The 23,965-nt window shown below is 36.9% G+C and overlaps 1 protein-coding gene across 1 annotated transcript in view; it reads right to left on the bottom strand.

Moving 5' to 3' along the window:
- Positions 1-3,124: 3,124 nt before the first annotated feature.
- The window catches only part of CAPZA1 (capping actin protein of muscle Z-line subunit alpha 1), a 44,341-nt gene continuing 23,500 nt past the window's right edge, over positions 3,125-23,965 (bottom strand). The window contains exons 3-10 of the mRNA XM_005887089.2: positions 20,943-20,994; positions 19,682-19,745; positions 14,816-15,022; positions 11,034-11,113; positions 10,374-10,452; positions 7,567-7,638; positions 5,666-5,728; positions 3,125-4,747 (exon numbers count right to left, since the gene is read on the bottom strand). Of these exons, the coding sequence (XP_005887151.1) occupies positions 4,607-4,747; positions 5,666-5,728; positions 7,567-7,638; positions 10,374-10,452; positions 11,034-11,113; positions 14,816-15,022; positions 19,682-19,745; positions 20,943-20,994 (758 nt within the window). The 3' untranslated portion in view covers positions 3,125-4,606. The remainder of the gene's footprint in view (positions 4,748-5,665; positions 5,729-7,566; positions 7,639-10,373; positions 10,453-11,033; positions 11,114-14,815; positions 15,023-19,681; positions 19,746-20,942; positions 20,995-23,965) is intronic.

The following is a 23,965-nucleotide window of genomic DNA, read 5'->3' on the forward strand; positions in this document are numbered from 1 at the left end:
CTGGCCAAGGACATTACTGGAACAAACCTAGAGCCTTCTAAGGTAACTACTTTGGAGAAGAATGTTAAGAACCCTTTTTTTTTTCCTCGTAATTCTCATTATTCCATAGTTACTTGGAGTCTACAATTCAGTTTTGAATTGTCTCTAACTTTATGTTTTCCACTAAGACTGTACTCCCCAAGGCAACAGCACTAAAACTGACTGAAATGCTTTAATTGGCCCACCTACTGTTGACCAAAGGAATGGCTGTGGCAGATAGAGTTAATCCTCATTATCTGCAGATTCTGTATTTGCAAATTTACCTACTCACTAAAATCAGTAACCCCCAAATCAACACTTGCAGGACTTTTGTAGTCATCCATGGATGTACAGAGTGGCAAAAAGAGAAATCTTGAGTTGACCAATGTGCCCGTTCCCAGATGAAGTAGAACAAGGCCATGTCCCTCATGCTTTCAGCTCATGTAATAAAAATCCTTCTTGTGGTCTATTTTGTGGTCCCATTTTGTCTGCTTTTTTTTTTTTTTTTGGTTACTGCTTAAAATGGCCCCCAAACCTATGTAGTGCTGAAATGCTGTCTAGTGTTCCTAAGACTGATGTCCCTTATAGAGAAAATTCCCATGTTAGATAAGCTTTAACTTAGGCGTCAGTTATAGTGCTGTCAGCTATGAGTTCAATGTTAAAGAACAAAAAATGAATATTAAATAGTGATTTAAATAAAAATATATTAAAAATAAATAAATAAAAAAATATATAAACGAAGATTGTGTATTGATCTGTTGACAAAAATACTGAGAAGCATGCAGGAACCTAACTCTGGAGCAATGTTTCAATATGGGCTAATTCAATGTTTGCTGGCAATTTTACAGAACATAACCACAGTAAATGAGGATTAACACTCATAACAGAATGCTTTTGGATACATTTGGTTTCTGCTCTCAGAGGGCTTAGATCAACTCTATTTTGTTTTTGGCTGTGCTATGCAGCTTGCAGGATCTTAGTTTCCCAACCAGGGAATGAACCCATGCATGCCCCCTGGCAATGGCAGTGAGGAGTCCTAACAGCTGGACTGCCTGGGAGTCCCCTACTGTTTTTTAACATATACTCTGTTCAAGGGAGAATTTTAGTTAGCTCAGGTTATTGTATGGGAGAAGGCAATGGCACCCCACTCCAGTACTCTTGCCTGGAAAATCCCATGGACGGAGGAGCCTGGTGGGCTGCAGTCTGTGGGGTCGCTGAGGGTCGGACACGACTGACTTCACTTTCACTTTTCACTTTCATGCATTGGGGAAGGAAATGGCAACCCACTCCAGTGTTCTTGCCTGGAGAATCCCAGGGATGGGAGAGTATGGTGGATCGCACAGAGTCGGACAAGACTGACTCGATTTAGCAGCAGCAGCCAGTTTTCTATATATACCAGTCTTTTCTTTCTTTGACTTTCTAAGAAGTGGCTTGGTAGTTATATTTAAATTATAAATTCTTACATTGGCATTCAAATTGTATGTCTTTTGTGAGTTTGGAGAGAATGTGCCAAGGCTTGCTATGTATCTCATGAACCAAGATGAATCTAGTGTCAACATTCTAGATTATAAAACAGAACAGGCACTAGAACTAGGCCAACTAACAGAAGCACAACCACCCAGGCACAAATGAGAGTCTTCAGTAGTGTAATTTCAACTATGGGAGTGAGGCCTCAGAGGAAACTCCTTTTGGCTGGGAAACCATTGTCCTAGGATAGGCTGATTTCAGCAGTGTGATAAGAGTCACAATTCAAGCAAATATTCTGCTGAAGGAGTTAAGGAAGTCTCTGTAGGGCTTGGCAAGGAGGGTTGACTTCTGCCCAATTATACAAGAAACCAAGGACTTTAGATGGCCAAGAAATTAAGTCTTTACAAAACTGTATGAGCTAAGGAAATCAATGAGGCAGGCTGATGAGGTTAGTAAGTTAAAGGCAAAGGCTAGAATGCTTGAATCTGTACTACAAGGACATAGGGTAGCAATGTCCCTCAAAAGGGTGGGAATGTGAACTAGCCAAGAATGGAAGATGGAGCACTGAAACTCCTCTGAGGGCTTAGATCAACTGGGAAACAGGATAAAAGTCCTTCCCATATGTCTGTAAGTCAGACTCATGAGGAAGGAAAGCAGCCTTTACAGTTGATGTGAAATAGTACCCATGTTCATGGTACAGGGATTCTTTCACTTCTAAAAACTATGGCAAACCTAGACAGCATATTAAAAAGCAGAGACATCACTTTGTTGACAAAGGTCCGTATAGACTAAAGCTATGGTTTTTCCAGTAGTCATGTACGGATGTGAGAGTTGGACCATAAAGAAGGCTGAGCGCTGAAGAATTAATGCTTTCGAACTGTGATGCTGGAAAACTCTTGAGAGTCCCTTGGACAGCAAGAAGATCAAACCAGTCAATCATAAAGGAAATCAACCCTGAATATAGCTGAAGCTCCAATCCTTTGGCCACCTGATGCAAAGAGACGACTCACTGGCAAAGACCTTGATGCTGGGAGAGATTGAAAGCAGGAGGAGAAGGGGACAACAGAGGATGAGATGGTGGGATAGCATCACTTATTCAATAGATATGAATTTGATCAAACTCCAGGAGACAATGAAGGACAGGGAAGCCTGGCATGGTGCAGTCTATGGGGTCGCAAAGAGTCTGGACACAACTGAGAAACTGAACAACAAGCTGGTAACTATAACTACTTGGGCCTTGCTTTCTGAATGACAAGTACAGAAGATAACTAGACTTTTCTGACAAATGGAAAACCCTAAATAAAACCTTTGAAACCACCAGTAGCCAGTGATGGTAAAGCAGTATGATCCATAGAGAAATTCCTAAAACTTAAAAAGGAGGGGGAGGGGACTTCTCTGGTGGTCCAGTGGTTAAGACTGCTTGTTCCCAACACAGGGGGCACAGGTTCAGTTCCTGGTTGGGGAACCAAGGTTCTCAAGTCATGGCCACACACACACAAAAAAGCAAGCTGGTCTTTGGATAGTCACTGAATCTACAATAGTTGAAACCCTGAACATTCTCATCAAATAAGAGCAATTCCACATCTTACCCTGAGAACAAAGGCTGAAGAGATGGCTCAAAAAGGAGAGACTCAGACAATTTAAGAACAAAACAGGTGTATTTCTATTGGACTACCTGATACAGAGGATAGTGTAGTATGGATGGATAGTATGAATGACAAGTAATACAAATATATTTTATTTGAAATAAACAAAAATGCTTACACAAATCAACAGGTCACTTAAAAATAAACTCTTGCTTGACTGTATTACTCAGCAAAAACAAAGCCGAAACATAAACACCCTTCTTTTTTGACGTGTGTTTGGAGGAAGACACTACTTGGTTTTTTAAAAAACTGACCTTCCCTTAAGGCCTGGTCATAGAAGTGTAAACAATGTAAATGAATCCACCATTACCAGTTGTCATATCATATCTATGTCACCTGTGTATTCTGAGATCACACCTGTACCTGCCAATAAACCTGGGAAGGGTTGCTATATCACAGTTATACTTGAGTTGGCAGGCAGGACTGAGGAAGAGTAATTTGGAGTAAGTATTACATCCTAGTTAGAACAAATCACTAGTATTCCCTTAAATAACAGGTTACAATAGAAAGATACTGCCTGAAAGTTATCCTTTTCACTTTGGTTCAGTTTTAGTTTTTTGTTTGTGATTAACATAGTTGTTTGATTCACTCACTTATAGTACAATCCTGCCACAAAGTATTAAAGCACAAGATACCTATTATTCCTTCAACATCTGCATTTCTTCAAGTTTTATACTCTACTATACCCCTAGTATGTCAGCAGTTTTCGAATATTAAAAAAACAGTAATAAAAATGGATAACACTCTTCTAAAAATGCACATGTCTATAACTATAATGGTAGTAGGTGGGAAGGAGACAATGAGGGAAAGGGAAAAAAGCAAACATGTTCATGTAGGGAATGTGGTTCAAGTCTTTGGATTTAAAAACAACTTCCCCAGAGAAGTTGGCTATGATGGAATTTCCAGAAAACTTCCTTGGCCTCCAAAATGAACCTGAAAAGCCCCAATCCAAACATATGAAACTACAGTTATGAGATGTTATAAACGATGATCAAAGCAACTAGAGGGAGAAGGATGAATGTGTCTTCCATTCAGCTACAGTTTGCAGCATAGCCTCTTTAGCTGTTGGTCAATCAGTAAAAACCACTGAACACCAGAAGTACTTTGAAGGATGGGGTGGAAAAGTACTGAATATATTACCTGTCTATGTCAGTAACAGGGCTTCATGGCTAGGAAAATTTTCTAAACAGTAAAATGACTCCAGGGTAGATATCTCTCTCCATCATTAAATGTGGCAGAATTAAAAAAAAAAAAAGATTTACAAGTAGATATAGTGAAAACAAAATTACAAGGCAGAAAACACAAAAGAATCAAGACAATGCTCTAAGTTCAACAGTATTCCATTAGGCTAGAAAACCTGTTAACTTTTGAAAGCCCTAGCAAAATATCACTCTTGTTTATAAATCACTTATTTATCATATGACCACATGTTGAATCCTTTCTTTCCATGTACTGAAGAATCCTACATTCAGCCTTTAAGCATTCTGCATTTCTTTGCCAATCTTGTAGCTGAGTATCTTGTTCCAGTCGACTTTGGTGCGGGTAACAGGAAGTTGCCGGCGCAAGGCTTTGAATGTGGTGTCTGACATTGTTTGATAGTTTTCACTAATTGCTGTCTGCAAAAGATAATTGAAAATAAGTTGAACAGAAACTAGATGTAGTGAAAGGGCATGCTTGAGTCCCCTAAGGACTTACAGGCTGGAAGATTTCTAGTGAGCACCTCTCCAATCTCTGAAGCAGGTTAAGAAGCCCACCTGTATTATTTCTAAAACTAGGGCTATACAGGTAATCCCCTGCTTTTCCAAAGTTTGCTGTACATTGCTTCCCTGGTAGCTCAGATGGTAGAGAGGTAGCAAATCTGCCTGCAATGAAGGAGACCTGGGTTCAATCCCTGTGTTAGAAAGATCCCCTGGAGAAGGGAATGGCAACTCACTCCAGTATTCTTGCCTGGAGAATTCCATGGACAAAGGAGCCTGGCAGGCTGTAGTCCATGAGGTCACAGAGTCGGTCACAACTGAGCGACTACCACTTTCACTTTGCTTTTACCAAAGCAAAAAAAAAAAGTGTTCAGCATTTGTTTGGCAGTGAGGCTATTACAGGGACAGGGTGCACCCTGAGCAGTAACAGTGGCCCCACCAAGCTCCTTCCTTGGGAACTACACTCAGCATCTCAGCATCAAGCAAGCCAGAGCTGTGAACTGTGTCTGAGGATCTGAGGAGTATCTCAATCATTCTGTACATCTGATAGCAAGATGTGTTCTAAGGTAACTGCTTCTCCACTTTACACCATTTGGCCTTGGAAAGGTTTCATAGAGATGCTCTACTTTGGGGTAATGGAGATATATCTGCAGTATCTTCCAATGCCAAAACCTTGACTGTAAGCAGAATGCAAAGTTGCAAGGTCTGCAAAGTCTCCATACTTAGTATCACTGAATAATTATGTATATTTATGTTCAAAGGATAGAAAAGTATAACAAAATGTGTTAAAAGCAAAATCTATATAGATCTATAAATAACAGTTTCAAGTTATCTTACCTGATACTCATTTTCTGCATGTTCTATGATTTTAATAAACTCCTTGGCAGTCTGGGCTTCATTCTAATGGAGGGAAAAATAAGAATTTTAAAAAATCTTAAGCAGTGAATAAAATTCAATAAGCAGTGAATAAAAAAGATACTAAAGAGTAAGTCTATCTTAACTAACATTTGTATAACAATTTAGTTTTTCAAGTTTTCCTGTGCACATTATCTTCTTTGATTTTCAAAACAACCCTGTGAAATAGATGTTATTATTGCCACCTCCATTTTGCAGATAAGAAAACAGAATTCTTTCAAATAATGACCAAAATTATACCGCCTTTGAATCATAAAGATGGGATCCAAATCTAGGTCCTCATCAAAACAACCCAATTTCTTTCCAATCTACCACAGTATACCCCAAAGACAACACAATGTCTTGAATTTTTTATGCCTTGACAATATCTCTGGTTTAAGATGATGTAAACAATGACCTCAGACATATCAATCATATCTTCTAAGTTCATAGGCTCCTCTATTAGCTACTTATGATGTTGAGACAACTAATCACATTTTGCTTTACATGGTTTGGGTACAAAATGAATTTAATGTCACTCTTCCTTTAGCAATTTTAAGTAAACAGAATTAGAGAGGGTGAGATTTAATGTCTAGGGCCACGCCCCAAGATTCTTTCAAAAGAGTCAAAACTACGTTTTATTCATAATAATACTAAGACATAGTTACTTGCTGTTTTTACTTTCATATAGTTTCTGTGCATGTAGTTTCATAGAAGGTATATAATGTGTGACGACTTCATTACTTTTTGAGGGCTAATGTGTGAAGCACATATCCAGCTGTCTTTTATTAGTTTAGACATTACACACTTTGTGAAAATGTAAATTATATTCTTTTCACTAACTTTAACCCAGAAACATACAGCTGTTTTTCATGAAAGTAAAGTTAAGAAGTAATGGGTTTGTTAATGCTATATTTTGCTTTAGATTTTTTTTGGCCACACCAGGGATCTCAATTCACCAACAAGGGATTGAACCCAGGCCTCCTGCAGTGGAAGCATGGAGTCTTAACCACTGGAGTACGAGGGAAATCCCTGTTATTTTTAAATTAAAAAATACATATTTTTAATACTCCTCAATTTTAATTTCTACTAAGGTAGATAGATGTAACACACATAAAAGCTATTGGAGAGCGCTCAGTAATTTCTAGGAATATTGAGTACTATAAATGCACGAAAAATTATGTCCCTTCTTTCCAGATATAGTGCACAATACTATTATTGAACATTCCTAAAAATGTTCAGTTTCTCTAATGATATGAATGTATGAATGATAAATCCTATAGGGTTTAGTTTGGCAAACTTTCCTTCCTCCTGGTATTTATCAATTGAAGATACTACTGTCCTTGAGCAAATCTCACAAGAGAGAAAGAAAAAGCAGCATAAATTCTCTAAAACCATTATCACTCTTCTCAAAGTCTGTGAACTATCATCAACTAATCAACAAAACTGGTTGGTTATATACCAACAATTATAAGCTGCCAAAAATAAGGACTTACTGAGTAGCACAAGGAATTGTACTCAATATCTTTTAATAACCTATAATGGAAAAGAATCTAAAAAAGAATATATGTAGGTGTGTGTATATATATATATATATGTGTGTGTGTGTATATGAATAACTTTGCTATATACCTGAATACAACATTGTAAATCAACTATACTCAATAAAAATTAAAAAAAAAAAAGTCTTCTATAAAGTTCTTAAAAGAAAAGCTGCCAAAATCAAAGCAATGAAAACAACCTCCATTTCTAGTGGCAGAATCAGTACTCAGGATCAAAAGATCTAATTTTTTAAAAGAGAAACAAGACACAAGTGAGACATATATTAAATATTCCACACTCACCGAAACAGTTACTGAATCCTGTACATCTTTATGACTAACCAACTGAACATTGCCATCTTCATAATAGTGAACCTGTGTGAGAAAGTTAAGAAATGTAAGTGCTTAGAGCACATAGAAACTTACTGCTTAGAGCACAAATCCATGCCTTCAGCCACCCCCAATCTCACCAACTCTGAGCAAACAATTAATATGGCCAATGGTAATTTATAATGGTGCTTAAAATTCACAGAACACTTAAATTTAAGAATTCTCTTTACTTAGCAGGAAAAACTGATTATTAGTTAATAAACATTTACTATGTGCTTACTGCATTCCAGACACTGTGCTCGGCATTGTGAATAGAAAGATTATAAATAAGATTATGCTCTGAAAAGTATTAAAGTCATTAAACATTAGTTTTTCTCTGTGAAAACCAAGAAATTTTAATGGGTCCTAATCTTTTACACATCTCTCCATATATAATATCATCAGTTTTGATTAAGCAGATCTGACCAGGTGCAGGAAACTGAGGATTAAAGACAGGATTGAAAAACAAATATTCTATTGGTAAATCAGGCTACAAAAATACGTAAGACAAAAGCAGTCCTGAACCTACTGTATAGCACAGGGAACTCTGCTCAGTGTTATGTGGCAGCCTGGATGGAAGGGGAGTTTGCGGGGGAATGGATACATGTATATGTATGGCTGAGTCCCCTTGAGCTGTACACCTGAAACTATCACAACACTGTTAATCAGCTATACTCCAATATAAAATTAAAAGTTTTTTTTTTTTTTAAAGGCAGTCCTGAGGATGTAAGGCAAAGTGGATACTACGATTATTATAACAATTAGCAAGAAAGAGGGTTATCCAAGAGACAGACTAACAATTCAACTAGATGTATGGCTCGGGAAGTTTTAGCAATTTACAAGATAGGTTCAGTCACAGTCACCAAAATTAACAAAACCTTTTCTAGGTTTCATCTGCTAATAAAAATGTCAACATGACTATCATCCACTTAAATCCTTAGAAATTGTCTTCCTGGAGCTATCCTTTTGCTTATAGAATAACCAAGGGTTAAATATCCTAATGACATGTCCACATAACTCTCACTCTGATTTTTAAAAGACACAAATGAAGTAATAAGCCTTTCCTCAAAGTATGATCAGAGAGCCCATGGTTAAAAGGCATAGATGAAGTCCTGGACTTGCCTGGTGGTCCAGTGGTTAAGACTCTACGTTCCTAGTACAGGGGGCATGGGTTCAATCCCTGGTCAGGGAACTAAGTCCCACCTGTGGCACAGTGTGGCCAAAAAATAAATACAATAAAATGCACAGACTCATTCATTAAAGAAAAAGAAAAAAAAAATGGTTTAAATCAGGTCTGGGTACTGGGTCCTACTGTAAAAGTTTCATCAGAAACTTCTGTGATGTGTGCTCTTAGTTTACAAGTTTGCCTTGGCAAAACTGAAACACAAGTTATTTCCTTCTAGAAGGAAAATAAATTTCCTTGTATAAATTTATAGTAAGCTGCCAGGTTAATAATGCTGATGCCATACTTACAAGAAGTCTAGAGCATAGACATAGTCAACAGATATAGAACAATATATTATCTTAGGTTGGGTTCCCCCAGCAGCAGACCCCAGGGTAAAGATCTGAGAGTTAATAGTTTATTTCGGGTAGTCTCAGGAAGCACTAGTAAGGAAGTGAGATACAGAAGGCAAGGAAGTATCAGGTGCACTAATGAGCACATTACAGCTGCCAAGCACTGGATTTTGGAAGACTATGCAGAACATGCTTTAGAGCTGTCCCACCTGAGGGGTGAAGAAGCTGGCATATTTCCCGACAACTTTTGAATGGCACTAAGGGCTGTGCCAGAGCTGCAGAGGTAACACTTCCAGCTTGCCTTAGCTGAGTTGGGCGTGCTCCTGCAGTTAGGAAAATCTCCCAAGAAGAGAGGTGCAGCTACTTGTAGCAGGAAGTAATAGGTACGTACGAAAAAAGTGGTTATAGATGACATCTACCATGTATGTTTTGATTAAATTATACCATTAAAAAAGGCAACTCTTGCTAACTGTTATTAAAGCAAGAGTTGTAATACAGCTAAATTAAGTATTGACTTTCTTAGTTATCAGTAACTATTTAATCTGACTTTATAGTTAGTTGGGCTCAAGAATTAAATCACCATGAATTCTGAAAGTCAAATTTGTTACGATCAGAAGACTTCAATCTAGCTAGGTATCAAATGAGGTAATAAGCTCCTTATTCACCTGGTGGCATGTCCCGACACCAGCATTAGAACTCTACTCTGCTTGGTTAATCACACTTGGCCATTCTCTCTATTCCTGTTTTATTTATTTGGTTGAAAACCTATCATAACTATAAATGTAAATAAATAAAATAAGTCCATTTATGAAGCTTTCTTCAGAGCTAAGAGTTAGCAAATATATGTAGACATTTAAATGAGCTTTAAAAGACTCTAAGTAAGTTACAGTAGCTGCTATATAGTCATTTCTTAATAACTAGTTATTTTCTTCTTTTCTAGAACTGCTATTTGATAATTCCTGGGAAGATCTTAGGTTATTTTTGAAAGAGAAAAATAACAAGCAAGCAGTACATGTCACATGACTGTCCTTTATCAACCCAGAAGAGCTCTGTTTAACCATAGTACTTCCCCGGGAAGGAGACCTCTGGTTCTATTTACCATCTAGCTCCCTTTGCATCTACAAATAGTTGTTCCTTATTTCTAATGTCAGAGCAAATATAAACTTGCATGTTTGTTTTAAAGATGTGATGTTTTAACATGGCCTATTAACATACTGGGATCTCACCTGAATCTTAAGTACTCCAACCACCTGGGCTGTAGGTGGTGTGATGGTGAACTTCCATTCTGATCTCCAGCGACCATTCCTATGAAAACACACACACAACCGTGGAATTAGCAGTAAGAAAGAGGTGGTCTGACACTGAGGCAGAGAATTCGGGAAAGAAGAAAAACAGAAACAAGTCATTTTGAGTTTGATAAATCCAAGGCTCTATCCACTCAAATGTAAGTTTTGTATCCAGTGGCCTAATCATAAGCTTTCCCTAAGTTATTTGACTTTCACTTTTCATTCTTTTTATCTTGGAGTAGAAAACCACGCCTATTCTGCTCATGGGAAGCTTTTCCACAAACACATGGATAGGCCACTGAGTTATGCAATAACTCAAATATTATTAAACAAACCCAAGTAAAACTCAGACTTTCCACAGGGTACTTTATTAATCACTTATTTTCACTCAATGTAACAGCAACATTTAAAAGATAAATTATAAAATCTTAGAATTAAAAGAAATCTAAATGATCACATCCAAATGCCTCACTCTGCGGTAGGGAACAAATAACTTATTCTAATCTAGTTAGATTAGGAAACCAAGTCTCATCTGCTGGTTTGGTTTCCTTTCTATATAAACATATAGATTAAAAAAGAGGAGAATATCTGCTTTCTTACCAGAAGTTTTTAGGCTGAAACTGGTGGCTTTCAATACATGCAATAATGGTCTGTTGCCCATCTATAGTTTTAGCATAAACCTATTGTTAAAAAAAAAAGAAGTTAGATTCTTGAAAACATATTTAAACAACAAATACTATACAAAAGCAATATGCTAAATCCTTGGGGGAGATGAAGAATCAAACAGGATGAGCTTACATACTCACAAGAATTCATGGAATAGGAACACAAACCACATGTTAAGGTCTAGGGCAGACAGTGGTACAATGAATACAGAAGGAAATACTACTCCTGGTTTAGGGTACAAGAGAGGTGCCAGTTAGAATGGGCCTTACAAGACAGATAAGACTGTGATAAGGAGAGATGGAGAATAAAGATGAATAAGCAGTTCAGGGAGGAAACAGAGGGCTGATCCACGAATGAGTAAATGGTAATTAGTTCCGTCAGGTCAGAGGATGTGTATGAAGTGGAACTGTGGGAGATAATACAGGATTAGACTTAAGTCATGTGGTAGTAGATGTAAGGTAAGAAGACTGGACTTTATTCTACATGCAGTGGACAGAAACCAAAACAACATGACCAGAACTGTTATTTGGGGAGAATAATCAATACTGGCATACAGGGTAAAACCTGAGAAAAGTTCAAAGTTAGGAGGCCACAGAATTAATTTAGGCAGTAAATTAGGGTCCTATCAATGAATATAAGGATCCACAAGTACAGTCAAAATTCTGGCAATATATTGCAAATCAAGGGCAAGAGAAAGGAAGGTACCAAACTATTTCCATGCTTGGATGCCTAGAGAAAGACTGGTGTCATTAACACATTGGAAAGTTCAGATGGAGATGTCCAGCTAGGAGGTGGAAACACCAACTGTTCCTTAGTGTAGGACAAATGAACAAAAATGTGATCACTAAGGAAAAGAAACAATAAGAGCCTTTTTTACAGTCCACAAAACATTTTTATATTTATTTTCCTTTTGTTCTAATAAATATAGTGAAACACATTGTTATTATGTTTAGATGATAAAATTGAAGTTCGTAGAGCTTCTTGCCCAAGGTCATTCAGAAAGTGGCTAAGGTAGAACCCAAATTCACAGGTTGTCTGACACCAAATTCTACAACCTCCCCTACATTAAATAAACTATAAGTTTTTAAGAAAGAGAAATATAGTGATGGGGAATGCCTACATTTATAAAAGTAAGGGGGATGACAAGAAATAAGTAGAGACAGAATAAGAATAATTATAGGGAGACTTCCCTGGTGGACCACTTGCTAAGACTTCTGCTCCCAATACAGAGGGCCTGGGTCCAATCCTTTGTCAGGGAACCAGATCCCACATGCCGCAACTAAAGATCCTGCGTACCACAACTAGGACCCAGTGTAGCCAAAAAATAAATAAATAGAAACTCTTTAAAAAAAGGAATAATTAGAAGGTATTGACATAGCAGTCTAGGGAAAGATAATTTTCAGAAGTAGCTGACTGGCCTCAGTGTGAAATGCCATACAAAAGTCAAGGACCAAGAAAAAAGGACACTGGGTCAGGTAATTCAGGAACCATTAGTTCACCTCGGAGAGCAGTTTCTGTACAATAGGGACTGAAGTCAAAATTCATAGAGTCAAGAAGTAGGAGCAGAATGCTCCCTGGTTTGCTTGTACAGTAGAGAGAGAGAGAGAGATGAGGGAAGGGAGAGGTAGAGAAAAGGGAGAAAGGGGAAAGTGGAAAGAGAAGGAAGAGAAGTAACTTGCAGGAGTTACTATTTTGACTAAAGAAATGTCTTCCCTCCCACCCTACTTAAGCACAGGAGAAATAAAAATATTTCTAGATAAAGAGAACTATTTATCGGAAGAGAAAATGAAGTCACAATTAGACATCTTGAAGTAGATAGGACTGTATGAAATCAAGAACATGGATCTTTCTTCCTCAGATGGAAGTACATGAAAGACTTCTGAGTGTGGAAAGAAGAGAAATAGAAAGATTTCATGTCATTCTTAATCCTATTAAAATGTGAGGGAGGAGATGCCTGTCTAAGGACAACAGGAAAGTTTTGGAACACAGTACCACTGATCCTTGAACAACATGGGTTTGAACTACTATTCAACAGTAGATACTACAAGTGCTACATAATCCACCATTACTTTGCCAACAAAGGTCCGTCTAGTCAAGGCTATGGTTTTTCCTGTGGTCATGTATGGATGTGACAGTTGGACTGTGAAGAGAGCTGAGTGCTGAAGAACTGATGCTTTTGAACTGTGGTGTTGGAGAAGACTCTTGAGAGTCCCTTGGACTGCAAGGAGATCCAACCAGTCCATTCTGAAGGACATCAGCCCTGGGATTTCTTTGGAAGGAATGATGCTAAAGCTGAAACTCCAGTACTTTGGCCACCTCATGCGAAGTGTTGACTCATTGGAAAAGACTCTGATGCTGGGAGGGATTGAGGGTAGGAGGAGAAGGGGACGACAGAGGATGAGATGGCTGGATGGCATCACTGACTCGATGGATGTGAGTCTGGGTGAACTCCGGGAGTTGGTGATGGACAGGGAGGCCTGGCGTGTTGCGATTCACGGGGTCGCAAAGAGTCGGACATGACTGAGCGACTGAACTGAACTGAACATAATCCACCATTGGTTGAATCTGTGGTGGGATGAAGAACTGTGGATATAAAAGGACCTTGGACATGGAGGGTCTCCTATGAATTATACTCAAATTTTCAACTGCACAAAGGTTGGTTATCCCAATCACTGCACTGTTCAAGGGTCAACTGCATACATAAAAATACCAAGGATTATTGAGATAAAATTAAGAATTACTAAGCAGGACAGCTGAGGATATAAAACAGTAGACACTCTTAGAATACCTTCTGTAGCTCATTTTTTAGCTAAGAGAAGTGAGAAAAGGACATGGTGGGGTTACTCAGTGTGGAAGCTCTCCAAATTAAGAAATGAGTAGTGAAAATTTTTGAATAGGTAACAAATGATAAGTTGAAAGTATATTTAAGAATGAAAAGTCAATTTTCTAAAAAAGTGTGTGTGTCATGTCTCTCCTTGCCATACTAGGTTCCAAAACTGAGTTCTGTGCTTATCTATCATACTGTGTTTTTTCTATTTTTTAAAAACAAAAAAATAAGAAAAACAAACATAATGATAACCAGCATTTATGTACAGCATTATGCATTAATAATCTAACCAACATTTTTCTTAAAAATGTCACAATTTTACAAAGGGAAAACTGTTAGAACCAAAATTTATCTTTTTTTCCCCACCAAAAGATATTAAAAGAAAGTTAAAATTACCTTTGATTTCTAAAGAGCTATTTGGTTCAAATAGTTTTGACTATCCAATTAAATCACTTATGTAGAAGTAGCTTTGTAAAAAATTCTTTTTGATGAGTGTAAGGCCATTTCTTAAATAAGACAGGTGTGAAACAGGATTCACTGAGATTTAAAATTTTTATGCACTGGGGAACTCCCTGGTGGTCCAGTGGTTAGGACCTGGTGCTTTCCCTGGCGTGGTCTGGGTTCAATCCCTGGTGGGAGAACTAAGATCTTGCAAGTACTGTGGCATGGCCAAAAAATTACAAATAAATAAATTTTTATGCACTGGGATTTTAAGAAAGAATTTTCCATATAAAATGTCCTATTTATACTCCTTTCAAAAATAATTTAGGGAATAAAATGCAGAAGAGACTGTAACTAAGAAGAGATGTCTGTGGCTGGCCAAAGCCTCCAAATGATAAGGTAAATATAAGAAATAAAGCTCTAATAATGAAGCAGGCAGATACTTAACAGTACAGAAGCCATTGGAATAATGATCTTTCACATAGGCCCTTAAAGCACTGTCACAGGATTCTCTCCAAGACTTTAGACCTCCGTCTGCTTCTTCTGGCTGGGGGTCACTTGCTTCTTTCCGTAAGTGATCAAACTTAAACGAAATTTTGTTTCTTGGATCTAAAAATCTGCTATTACCCAGGTCACCGTGTTCTGTAATTAAGACCTTCCAAAGAATAATTACAAAGTTAGGCAATTGTAAAAAAAAGACAGTTCTTGTCACATTTTACAAAACAAACAAAAATTCTAGAGGCAATTAACTCTTCATTTAGTCAGATTGCTGTTTCATAAATTTTTCAATCAACCTGTATTTTTATAAAAATATGATCTTTGGGGTAAAGTCAACTCTAAACGGACATTTCTCCCATCCTAACAATATCCTTCACATTTTGGTTTCTATAACATACAATCTATACAATTAATATACAACCTATGCATACACACATAACTGTAATAATAATTTAAAAGTATACTTCTGCATTTCTTTTTCACATATTTCATGAATTTCTTCCAGTCATTACACTTAGCACTTAAAACAGGTAATACAATCAATCATATGATTCAAAAGTGAAAAAAAAATTAAAGTGAAATCTTTTTCTCACCTCCATCTACCATTCACCAAATTCCCAACATATTCCCCCTTCCCCACGAAGGTAACTGATTTTGTTAATTTAGAGCAAGAATTGTCTTTGGCAAGCTATGTATGAGGTGCCATTTGTTTTTGTAAATAAAGTTTGTTGAATACAGCCCCACTTTTTTTTTGTGTGTATTGTCTATGGCTGCTTTCCTGCCGCAATAGCAGTGCTGAGTAGTCTAGGCTGACTCTTTCCTGCAAGGCTGAAATATTTACTCTCTGACCCTTTACAGAAAAAATTTTGCCAATTTCTGATTTATTCTTTTGGTGTTGATTTAGATGATTCTTTTGGTGTTTCTTTTCTTTTTTAATGAATACAAGTGTATTCTAATTCTCTACCCCTTTCTTTTAAACAAAAACTAGACTACTATACTGTACTGATGTATCTAAGGCAATCTTTCCATATTAGTGCTTATGGAACTTCCTTGTTTTTTGTTATAGCTATGTATGATTCCATTGTATAGATATACAAAATTTATTCAACTAGTCTCCTATTAATGGATAGCTTGGATAGTTTCTAATCTTTTGCTGTTATGAACAATATTGCAACAAATGTCCTTTTATGTACAAGTTATGAACATGTGCCAAGCAAACCTGTGCTATAAATTCCCTGAAACAGGACAACTGGGTCAAGGGTAAACACATAACTCTGATAGAGACTGACACACTGCCCTCTATCATAGAATGTAGTACCAAGTTACAAGCTCATCAGCAGTAGAAATCTTAACCTGCATGTCTTTTCCCTTTAAAAAAAGAGGTCTTTTGTATTTCCACTTTGGTGAACTATTTGTACCTAACCTTTGCCCACTTTTATATCAAATCTTTGTCTTTTTCTAGTTGAACTATAGGGAGATTATCCTTTTGCCTGGGTTTTTAATTCCACATATTTCCCCCTAACTTACATTTGTCTTCTGACACAGTTACTATTTAAAAATAAAGTCTCTTTAAAAAAAGAAAATTATTTGAGAAGAAATCCTACTCTTGAGATTTCTATCCTTATCACCAACCTATCTTTAAAAAACCTTGTTTATAATAGCAGGAACCATACATAAAACAATTTCCTTAGTCTTACCTTCATAAAGCTTTCTCATTATAATTTTACAACTTTTGTAACTCAAAGGCAAACACATTCACATTAAAATTTTAATTTGTACTTCCTTAATTACTATTAGTAGGTAATCTAACACTTTTAAAGTTTGCTTTGTATTTTCCAGTTGAGTTCAGCTGGTTCATATTTGTTGCTCATTTATCTACTGAACTCTTGACATCATCCTAGGGTACTTGAATAACCTTTTTATTATGTTTAAGATACATATTTTCTCCCTTTCAAATTTTATTTTTAAAACCTTTTTATTTTGTAGAAGTAAAAAATACTTTCTAGCTTTTTAAATGTTTCATCATTATTCAAGTTATGAATCTTTTGTCATTTCCTACTAAATTTTTATGTTTAAAAATTAGTTAAAAAAAAAAATTAGTTAACCTTTAGGATTCCTTAAGTGGTCTAGTGGTTGAGAATCCACCTTGCAATGCAGGGGACACTGGTTCGATCCCTGGTCCAGGAAGGTCCCACATGCCTCAGGGCAACTAAGCCCATGTGCCACAACTACTGAAGCCCAAGTGCCTAGAGCCTGTGCCCCAAAACAAGAGAAGCCACCACAACAAGAAGCCTGCACACCGCAACTAGACAGAAGCCCCCACTTGCTGCAACCAGAGAAAGCCCTGGCACAGCAGTGACAACCCATCACAGCCAAAAGTAAATAAATAAATAAATATTTTTTAAAAATTAGTTAACCTTTAAACTACATTTGGAATTACTCTAGGTATATAGCTGGCTTTGGAAATCAAAGTTAAGGTTAATCTTACACATTTAATCAATTATTTCCTTTTCTGTTTTACAGTACTTAGATTAAGGCTCTACTATCATTTCTTTATGTCTTTATGTTTGCTGGCATTAATCTACCTTCGTTGTTGTTCTTGATCAGAATAATTTTATATGGTCTATTACAATTTTCATAGGAATTGTATAGAATCTATTTGAAAAAGCTTCCCATATTATTTTTCTTATTCAGACAAACTTTTATATTTTTTCCAAAATGTGGCATTTAAGTCTATTTAATTTTCCATTTATTTCTCCAATTAAGATGTGTGGGGGTAGTAAACTGTATGACAGATTCTTGCTAGTTTCTATCCAATATCCATTCGTCTCCCTTTTCCTTACTAACAGAATCTTAAAGGTTTTTCAAGGCAATGTGTCCAACTAAAAAGACAACACTTCTCAAAATGATAAAGTGATATGCATTCTGGCAATAATTTATCAGTGGAAGTTGCTCCTGGAACAGCCAATAGCACCTCTTGCACCTTCCTCCTTCTTCCTTCATGAAACTTGGATTCAGAGCGCAGAGATGGATCAGCTATTTTGAGACCACAATAATGAAAACCATACATAAGGATGGCACAATAGAGAGCTAGAAGCAACTTGGGCCTCTGATGATACAGAGCCGCCGTGTGTGCCTGCATGCATGCTAAGTTGCTTCAGTCATGTCCAACTCTGTGCGGTCATACGGACTACAGCCCACCAGGCTCTTCTGTCCATAGGATTCTCCAGGCAAGAATACTGGAGTGGGTTCCCACACCCTCCTTCAGGAGGGAGCTGCCATAACATCCCTAAATATTACCTCTAGACTTCTTATGTGACAAAAAATCTGTATTATGTTAACCCACTGCAGCTGATTTCCTATTATATGCAGTGATGGCATCTACTTTATTAACTCAGATGTCTTTCCATATTTTCCTTTTATGTCTAGGTAATGTGTTGTTGTGGCTAAGAATGTGATCTCTTTTTGACCACATTTTTAAGCTGGCTACCACATGTATATGGGACTGTTCTTATGTATCTGCAAACAGACCTTATTTATTATTTCAATAATTCTGCCGTTATTAGTAAAGTATACAATGTCAACTGTAAGAAATATTTATCATTTTTCTTGTCTTTTCTTGTCTTTATACTTATAAAGTAAATACTTGTAAAGTAAACTTGTAAAGTTGTAAAGTATACTTGTAAAAACCAGTATTTTCTTGTCTTTTATACTTATAATTAATCTATTTTCATTGAAAAAGATAAGCACAAATATAAACCAAAACAAATAAAAAACAACAAACAAAACAAATTACAGTAATCCTGTGATCCCAACATAGAGAGTTAACATTTTGGTATGTATTTTCCTACATTTCAATTTCTATGCACATCTATATACTACTTTATTTCTTTTCTTTCTTATTACTTTTATTTCTGAGTCTTAAGATGCATACATTCCCCTCATGATTTAACATTTCATAAAACGGGATGCATCTTATAGTGACAGCATCTTAAAACTGTCATAATTTAACTGACAAGTATTTTCACTTTCTTAATGGCACATAAAGTAAGATGTACCTTTCACAGAATTTAAGATGCAAATTCTAATAAAATTGTTCATTTACATATTTATTTAAAAAATAAACTAGCACAACACTACCTGCTGCTTCATGTTTTAGCTTAATATATCATAAACATATTTCCAGTTCAATATTTCTATCAGGTTTTAATGGTTACACAGGATTTTGGCCTACAGATACTTAATTTAATACTGGACATTTAGACTGCTCCCAATTTTTCACTATCATAAACCTTGATTCAAATAATCTTTTTTACACATTTATACACTTATTTCCTAAGATAAATTCTTTGGACTTGTGGGTTCAAAGGGGATTCAGACTGTCAAAAGGTATCTGCCATTTGATACCATACTACCTTTGAATTGTACATTAATGAATCTGAAAAGCCCTGTCATGTAATGTTAATAACTGTGGGGAAAAAAGGGGAATATGTATTTACTTTGTTCCTGTATCTGAACAGGAATCCTTGTTTTCCTATTAAATATAATGTCTTCTGTTATTCTTACCAAGGAGAATTAGGGACAGCTGGAAAGCTTATGTAAAACTTAATTCCTTTTACTTTCATTGTTCTTTTGTTAGGGACAATTCTCTCTTCAAATAAACTCCTATTTTCAGAGGGAGGAAGAATTTCCTAATATGTAGAATATTTACAAAAGCTAAGACGTGAATCTACTCAGCATTTTATCTTCAGACATCTGTTTTACAGTATTTCTACTACCTTCCAGGTACAGTGTATCTAAGAGAAATAACTGTTACCTGATCTTCATATCCTTCTATCTTCACAGGCGTGAACTGATCCATGTTATACTGGGCAAACGCACTGTTTTGTTTTTTTTAAAAGGAAGAGGGAGAGAAACCAATTATATATAAGTAAGTATAAAAAGTAGTTCAGGGAATTCCCTGGCAGTCCAGTGATTAGGACTCCATGCTTCCACTGCAGGGGGCATGGGTTCGATCCCCAGTTGGGTAACTACAATCCTGTATGCCATGTGACACAGCAGGGGTGGGTGGGGGATGGGGGTGGGGGTGGGGGAAGGTAGTTCACAGAACAGTGAAAGAGAATATGTAACTGGGGTATCATTCATTATAGAAATTATAGTGATTCTGTGCAAATTTTAGGTTTGCAGAATCTGGTCCCAAAATGAATTTTAAAAAAACAAAAAACAGTATTGGACAGGGCAGAAGATTATTTCCCAAGTAGCAGTTCTTAAAATATTTTCTACAGCTAAAATCTAAACCAATTATGTATCACACCAAATGCCTTTATAACAATTATTTGTTGCTCTGCATCAAAAAAGACTTGTTCCATCTCCCACCCCATCTCTGCCCAGTCATTATCCAACTCTGGTTTCCTCTTTAGGAAGGAACTGTGAGCCAGGTGGATAGACAGTAACTAAAAGAGCACTTTGTACTGAAGAGTAAAGCAGAGTAGTGATAAAGCCAGAGAACAGGAGGCCCTAAAAGCTAGACAGTGTTTAAGATTTAAAAGAGACAAGAAAATCAACCAACCAACCACCAATTTAATGTTTTTGAGGATAAGGACAAAATGAAAATGATATTCTAAATCAATGACTGGATAGAATAATCATGTAATTATTCTTTGGTTAACTCTATTAAGGTACTTTCTCAGCATCTGCTATTCTTGGCAATGTGAGAAATATCATCACTTAGTACCAGCCTAATCTTTCTACAACTGGCAGTTATAAAAAAAATTCAGCATGAACAAAAAGAACTACAGAAGAAAATGTAATAGCTAACATTAAATTCTGTTGAGCAGAGAAAAAATATCTGAGCAAAAATAAAAATAAGACCATACATAATAAACTTTAAAGAAATAATGTTTGGAGGGAACATGTTTTCTCCAAGGGGGAGAAAAACAACTAAAAAAAAAAAAACCAAAATAAAACAACTGCTTTATTTTGAAGTATTTTAAACTGTTTTCAGGGTACTAGTTTATTATCAACATAGTTTACCCAATATTACAATAACAAGAAAGTGGATTTAGAAAGATACGTACTGTGCAGCCCCTTCCCTGAGGAGATTATCATTGTTAAGTAGTAGCCGGACATCTGAGGAGGAAAACAATGTTAAAGATGTTAAAATTCAGATGTTCAATAGAAGGCAAACTTGAGAAATTTTAGCAGATTTCTAGATTAGATTTCTAGAAAATCAGGCTTTGGAAGATTAGTTATGGATACCCCCTGGTGGCTCAGATGGTAAAGCGTCTGCCTACAATGCGGGAGACCCGGGTTCAATCCCTGGGTTGGGAAGATCTCCTGGAGAAGGAAATGGCAACCCACTCCAGTATTCTTGCCTGGAAAATCCCATGGACAGAGGAGCTTGGTTGGCTACTGTCCATGGGGTCGCAAAAAGTCGGACACGACTGAGTGACTTCACTATGTATGTATAATATATATTTGAAATTCTAAAAATGTACATACACAAACAGATGTTAACAATGTTCTCAGATTTGCATAGATTTGTGATATAATAATCCAACAATAAATTCTCATGGAGTTTGATTACAGCAAACGAAAAACATGGTTTATAGAAAGTTAAAGTTAGGACTGATCATTTATATCTAAAGAATCCTTTTAAAATAGATTAATTGTAGGCTTTTCTGTAACAGACCAAAAGAGCTGGGCACAATTCAGTCAGTGGCAGAGAAATTGCTGAACATATTTTCCTCGGAGCATCTAATGCAGGGCCTACAATCTTTTCAAAAAGCTGTGTATCAAGAGTCCAGTCACTTCTCCTTTGGAAGAGGAGGGTCCTTGTTACTAAGAAACTACCAAGAATTAACTCCAAGTGTGTGTGTGTGTGTTTTCAGTTGCTCAGTCATATTCGACTCTTTGAGAAAACATGCACTATAGTCCGCCAAGAGAGAAGGCTAACTATAAGGCAAAGGCAACTGACTCTTAGAGCTTTTGAAAGAAGGGGCTGGCAGAGGTCAATGTGTAGCATTCCAATAAAAACCAGCTGTCATGTCATAAGTAGCTTGCCAATTCTTAATCTAATGCTTTGGTATCAATTATTCTCACAATAGTCCTATAAAGTACATTTAATTGTCAGAAATAAAACAAGGTACTTATTTTATAAAGGCCACTAATTTTTAAGTCAAGAATTTATCTGAGCTAATCAGTTAAAGTTCAAGTTGCAGGAGAATTTCTAAAAGCTCTGTTGTTGAAAATTTACACTTGGTCAATATGGAAGACAGACTAGGCAAAGAAAGGCTGCATTTGTTTTCCTTGTTAGTGCTCAAATATTCAAAACAAGTCATAAAGAAGAAAGTCTTGATTTACTTCTTTTGTGTTATTTTACTCCTTGTAAATAACATTCAGATGTCTCTTAGTTGTTTTTCCTCTGCATCATTAATTTTACCAGTGGAGATTATTGATTGTTCCACAATTTGTGGAGATCTGAGCCAGGTGCAAATGAACATCATACAGTTCCCCGAACTAAGGAGGTAACCTTTTAATGTAAAAGTAGAATTTCAAAATAAATGTTTGCTAAACTGAACCAAGATGCACAAAGATTATGATTTTACTTAAGGGGAATTTTAAGATGAATCAGTTTACAACTTAAAATGAGATTATGATGATTGACATTAACACAGTTATAATGCCTCATTTACATTTTTTATTCTGTAAGCTGTGTTACGACAGTAAATAGTATGGAAGGTTGTAAATATACTGGAATGCTGCTGCTGCTGCTGCTGCTGCTAAGTCGCTTCAGTCGTGTCCGACTCTGTGCGACCCCATAGACGGCAGCCCACCAGGCTCCCCCATCCCTGGGATTCTCCAGGCAAGAACACTGGAGTGGGTTGCCATTTCCTTCTCCAAAATATACTGGAATAGTGGTTCTCAAATTGGCTGTGACTCAGAATCACCTGAAGGACCTAATAAAGCAGATTACCCATTCCAACCCAGATCTAACTAATCTTAGGAGGATGACAACACTGCTGCTGCTAAGTCACTTCAGTCGTGTCCGACTGTGTGATCCCACAGACGGCAGCCACCAGGCTCCCCCGTCCCTGGGATTCTCCAGGCAAGAACACTGGAGTGGGTTGCCATTTCCTTCTCCAATGCATGAAAGTGAAAAGTGAAAGTGAAGTCGCTCAGTTGTGTCTGACTCTTAGCAACCCCATGGACTGCAGCCCACCAGGCTCCTCCATCCATGGGATTTTCCAGGCAAAGTACTGGAGTGGGGTGCCATTGCCTTCTCTGATGACAACACTGGAATCTGTATATTTAACAAGCTTCCCGGATACAGTCAGTTCAGCCCCAATGGCTCTAAAAATTGTCCTACACTATGGCACTTCTTGAGTAAAAGCACCGAAGAGATTTAAGCTATGATCTATAATGATAGATATAAAACTATGAAATTTAATATTGTTTATATTATAAAATTAATGATAATGGTAAAATTAATGATGCAGAGGAAAAACAACTAAGAGAAATATAAATGTTATTTACAAGGAGTAAAATAACACAAAAGAAGTAAATCAAAACTTTCTTCCTTATGACTTGTTTTGAATATTTGAGCACTAACAAGGAAAACAAATGCAGCCTTTCTTTGCCTAATCTGTCTTCCATATTGACCAAGTATAAATTTTCAATTGGAGAAGGCAATGGCACCCCAATCCAGTACTCTTGCCTGGAAAGTCCCATGGATGGAGGAGCCTGGCAGGCTGCAGTCCATGGGGTCGCTAAGAGTCGGACACAACTGAGCGACTTCACTTTCACTTTTCACTTTCGTGCATTGGAGAAGGAAATGGCAACCCACTCCAGTGTTCTTGCCTGGAGAATCCCAGGGACGGGGGAGCCTGGTGGGCTGCCGTCTATGGGGTCGCACAGAGTCGGACACGACTGAAGCGACTTAGCAGCAGCAGCATGAAATTTAATATTGTTTCTACCTTGATCAATACTGAACTACTTTAAATCTTTTTCACATAAGATAGGTATCCTAATATACTGGGGTCTTAAGATTATGCTTTTGATGCAGACCTGGGTTTAAATCCCTGCTCTGACACTTACCAGC

The sequence above is a fragment of the Bos mutus genome, chromosome 3 (assembly GCF_027580195.1).
Source record: "Bos mutus isolate GX-2022 chromosome 3, NWIPB_WYAK_1.1, whole genome shotgun sequence".
Classification (NCBI taxonomy): Eukaryota; Metazoa; Chordata; class Mammalia; order Artiodactyla; family Bovidae; genus Bos; species Bos mutus.